The sequence below is a fragment of the Prosopis cineraria genome, unplaced genomic scaffold, assembly GCF_029017545.1.
Source record: "Prosopis cineraria cultivar Desert tree isolate PC_DT_omini unplaced genomic scaffold, ASM2901754v1 PC6, whole genome shotgun sequence".
Taxonomy (NCBI): domain Eukaryota; kingdom Viridiplantae; phylum Streptophyta; class Magnoliopsida; order Fabales; family Fabaceae; genus Prosopis; species Prosopis cineraria.
In genome coordinates, this window is record NW_026555337.1 from 1,659,867 (window position 1) to 1,663,489 (window position 3,623).

The 3,623-nt window shown below is 42.9% G+C and overlaps 1 protein-coding gene across 1 annotated transcript; it reads left to right on the forward strand.

Annotated features, from left to right (window-relative positions):
* The first annotated feature begins 325 nt into the window (after window positions 1-325).
* Window positions 326-3,350, forward strand: LOC129314481 (uncharacterized). Its single transcript, XM_054957925.1, has 3 exons — window positions 326-1,001; window positions 1,329-1,496; window positions 1,631-3,350. The coding sequence occupies exons 1-3, from the start codon at window positions 462-464 to the stop codon at window positions 3,320-3,322; spliced, it is 2,400 nt and encodes a 799-aa protein (XP_054813900.1). The 5' UTR covers window positions 326-461; the 3' UTR covers window positions 3,323-3,350.
* The last annotated feature ends 273 nt before the right edge of the window (window positions 3,351-3,623 follow it).

The window sequence follows — 3,623 nt, forward strand, 5'->3', positions numbered from 1 at the left end:
CCCGCGGATGGGCTCACCATTGAGATAATAAAAAAATTACCACTTGAGTACGACTTAGTTGAAGTTCGGATTCGGACAAGAGAAAATGGTCGGCTTATGCAGACAGGAGAGTCAAGACTCAAGCCTGCGGAAATATGTTACACATTACACACACGCGTTGATCCTGTCCTCTTCTCCTAGAAATGATATTTAAAGTACTATTTATTATGAATATCGAGATGAAATCCAGAGCGTGATGTTCTCTTTTAAACATGCCAAAATATTCAAACTAATTAAGTCATCAGCACTGATTCATATATAGTCATCATCACTGGTTGCTGCCATCACACCAATCTTGCGCACTGTCTGGCGGTCCCGATCATCTCTATAAAATCCAGATTTTCAGGACTCTTAGCTCAGAAACTAAAACAAATTAACCCACAAATACGGCTGGCTAGTTGAGCTTCTTAATCAAGTTAAGCATGCCTACCATTGGCGGTTCCAAAGCGGTCTGGCGACGATGCCTGGCCTCAGCATTCCGAACCGCCATAGCCTGCACCATCGTCGGTTGCATCACCCTCTTCGGTCCTTCCTCAATCCAACGGACAATCGCCTTCCCTGCATTCTCCTACGTCACTGTTATTCTCATCGTCAACGACGCCACTTTGGGTGACACCTTACGTGGCTGCTGGCTCGCGCTCTACGCCACCATCCAGAGTATAGGGCCTGCTATATTGAGCTTGTGGCTCATAGGGCCGAACCGGTTGACGACGGGCACCACCTCCTTGGCGGTGGCCCTGGCCGCATTTGTGGTCGTGGCTTTGCCGGCTGACTGGACTCATTTGATCGCTACGCGCATAGCACTGGGTGAGATAGTGATTGTGTACGTCATGGCTTATGTTCATGGCGCCCACACCGATCCTGTCATGCACCCTCTCCGACTTGCAGCTAGTTCCGCCATTGGAGTCTTGGCCTGTGTTGTCGCATTGCTCATACCCTTCCCACGTCTTGCATGTCGTGAGGTGATAGATCTAGTTCTGTAGGCTTTCTCTGCATATTAATTTGGGGTTTTCATATTTCGAAGACTGAATGAACGTCTAGAATATTTCTTAGCTAGTAGTCGTCGCGATCAACCTCTGTAAAGTGGGAAATAGAAAACTCTAGCTTCTTACAGAGCACCATGATCATAATTCGCGCACCATCACCACCGGCACCACTATGGAGAATAGATGCTCCATAGAATAAATGTTACGCATGCCTTGTCCACTAAAAATTGGTTCGTTTTCATTCCTAACGTGTTTTGTTACATACTGACATCAATGAAATTCTATATTGGTGTTTTGTTGCAGGTGAAACAGAACCACAAGCTGCTGGCTCAGAATACCTTGGAGAGGCTGAAACTTCTTGTGAAGGCAGCATGTGAAGGGGACAAGACTACAGCTGTCGTGTCAATCTCTCGTGCCAAGTGTTTAGCAACAAACCGAACAGAGCTCCTTCAGAATATCACGCGTTACCATGTACGTTTATGATTTATCTCTTTGCCATGGACAATATTTTGTTTTGAATTTAAAATGTTCATTTGCAATAAATATTTAATATTTTTTTCATTTGAATTTCTTATTATTATTATTTTTTTAAACCTCTTTGACAGGAGAGCATGGAGTGGGAGAGGCCTCCATTTTTGAGACCCCGTGACTTGAGCCAGAGAGAGAGGTTTGAAGAGATAGATACGACTTTGAGAGGGATGGAAATGGCGATGAGAAACATCAATTCATTTCCCGTTACAGTTCTTGATAAGGATCTTCAACAAGGCCTTAATAGACTCGAGGATCATGTTAACTTAACCTTGAAAAATGCTAAACACAACATAAATGGTTGTTCACTGACCGTTCCTGAACCCAACACAAAAGGTGCAACACACTTTATCCAATCCCTTCAAACCATTCCAGCAGCCCACCGAGACTTGCCCATCTTTTTCTTCTTATTTTGCGCCAAACTTCTGCACAAAGAATCAATGGCCAAATTTCCAACTTTGAGTGAAGAACAGAAAAAGGAAAATCCCTCCGTGTCTAAAAAACAGTGGGCTAATTGGGCCATAACTGTAACATTCCCAAAGCTGATTCCAGCGTTTAAATGTTCTCTCTCTCTGGGCCTCGCAGTGTTGTTGGGCTTAATATATAGCAAAGAGAATGGGATCTGGTCTGGACTCCCTGTAGCCATAAGCTTCGTATCAACCAGGGAACCAACACTAGCAGTAGCAAATGTTAAAGCCCAGGGAACTGTGATAGGAACCGTGTATGGAGTACTGGGTTGCTTCGTGTTCGAGAGATTCTTGCCAATAAGATTCCTCTCTCTTCTTCCTTGGTTCATTTTCACAAGTTTTCTTCAAGAAAGCCGAATGTATGGAAAAGGTGGTGGGATTTCCGCAGTCATTGGGGCCGTACTAGTATTGGGGAGGAAAGATTTTGGGCCGCCGAGTGAATTTGCTTCGGCTAGAATTATGGAAACCTTCATTGGGCTATCTTGTGCTATTCTGGTGGACCTTATCTTCGTCCCCAAACGAGCTTCTTCGTGCGCGAAAATTGAACTCGCTCGAAGTCTGGCCTCGCTTCATGATTCATTTGGATCGCAGAGTCTTATGGGGAAAACCAGCTTGGAAGATAACGTAAAGAAATTGAGAGGGCAAGTTAACGAATTGAAGAAGTTCGTTGCAGAAGCTGACCAGGAGCCTAACTTATGGTTTACGCCTTTTAACAGTGCTTGTTACAAAAAGCTTTTGAAGTCGCTGTCAGAATTGACGGATCTCTTGCATTTCGAAGCTCACGCATTGAAGATCCTCCAGCATGAATTCCAGAGAAATGAAGCTTGCTGGAAAGAGACTGTAGAGGCTACGCTAGAACGCGACATTGGAAACATAAGGGAAGTAATTTGTTCCTTGGTTAAAAGTTTTGAGGAAATCTGTAAGATCAAATCGCTCAGATTTCTTGAGAAAGAGCTTGAGAAGAATAGCATAAACTGTGATCTCGAGTTGGGAAAGTCACCAAAATCTAAAGTCCGATTGGTCTCTGGTTTGGGCGAAGATGACATGGAAAAAGCCATGGGGTCATATCTTCAACACTCGAGGAATGCTGTTGATACCATATATGGGGGTGAAGAAGGTGAGGAGGAGCTGAAGAGTGAAGTTGTGCTGGGTTTGAGTGCTTTGGGGTTCTGTTTAAGTGCGTATATGCGGAAGACAATGGAGATTGAAGATGCAGTTAAAGAGTTGGTCCAGTGGGAGAATCCTTCAAGGGAGATTAATTTGCATCACATCTCTTATAAAATTCATTCTGTACCCAAATGACAAGTTCAGGTACATAATTGCAATGCCATTGTTTATTTTCAATTTTAGAAAAAACGAAAAAGTTTCTTGCTAACTCTGTAGCATAGAATTTCACGTTAGCTGGCAAAAAATTGTTATCAAGCAGTATAATTATTTTTATGCATTAGATGAACTTACAAGTAATAAACTGTTACTAATTATTAGCATAGATTTGCGAACACAACTGTTGTACCGAAGACTAGGAGGCAGGCTTTCCCTCTCATTTTTCTTTCGGTAAAAATTCAATGACAATTACGTGTAGATAATGAAATCTATTTTTAAT

Bases quoted from the DNA above. Each gene is read 5' to 3' on its own strand.
- LOC129314481 (XM_054957925.1), top strand. From the start codon at position 462: ATGCCTACCATTGGCGGTTCCAAAGCGGTCTGGCGACGATGCCTGGCC. The intron at 1,002-1,328 runs GTGATAGATCTA...GTTTTGTTGCAG, and splicing joins CACGTCTTGCATGTCGTGAG to GTGAAACAGAACCACAAGCT. The intron at 1,497-1,630 runs GTACGTTTATGA...CCTCTTTGACAG, and splicing joins AGAATATCACGCGTTACCAT to GAGAGCATGGAGTGGGAGAG.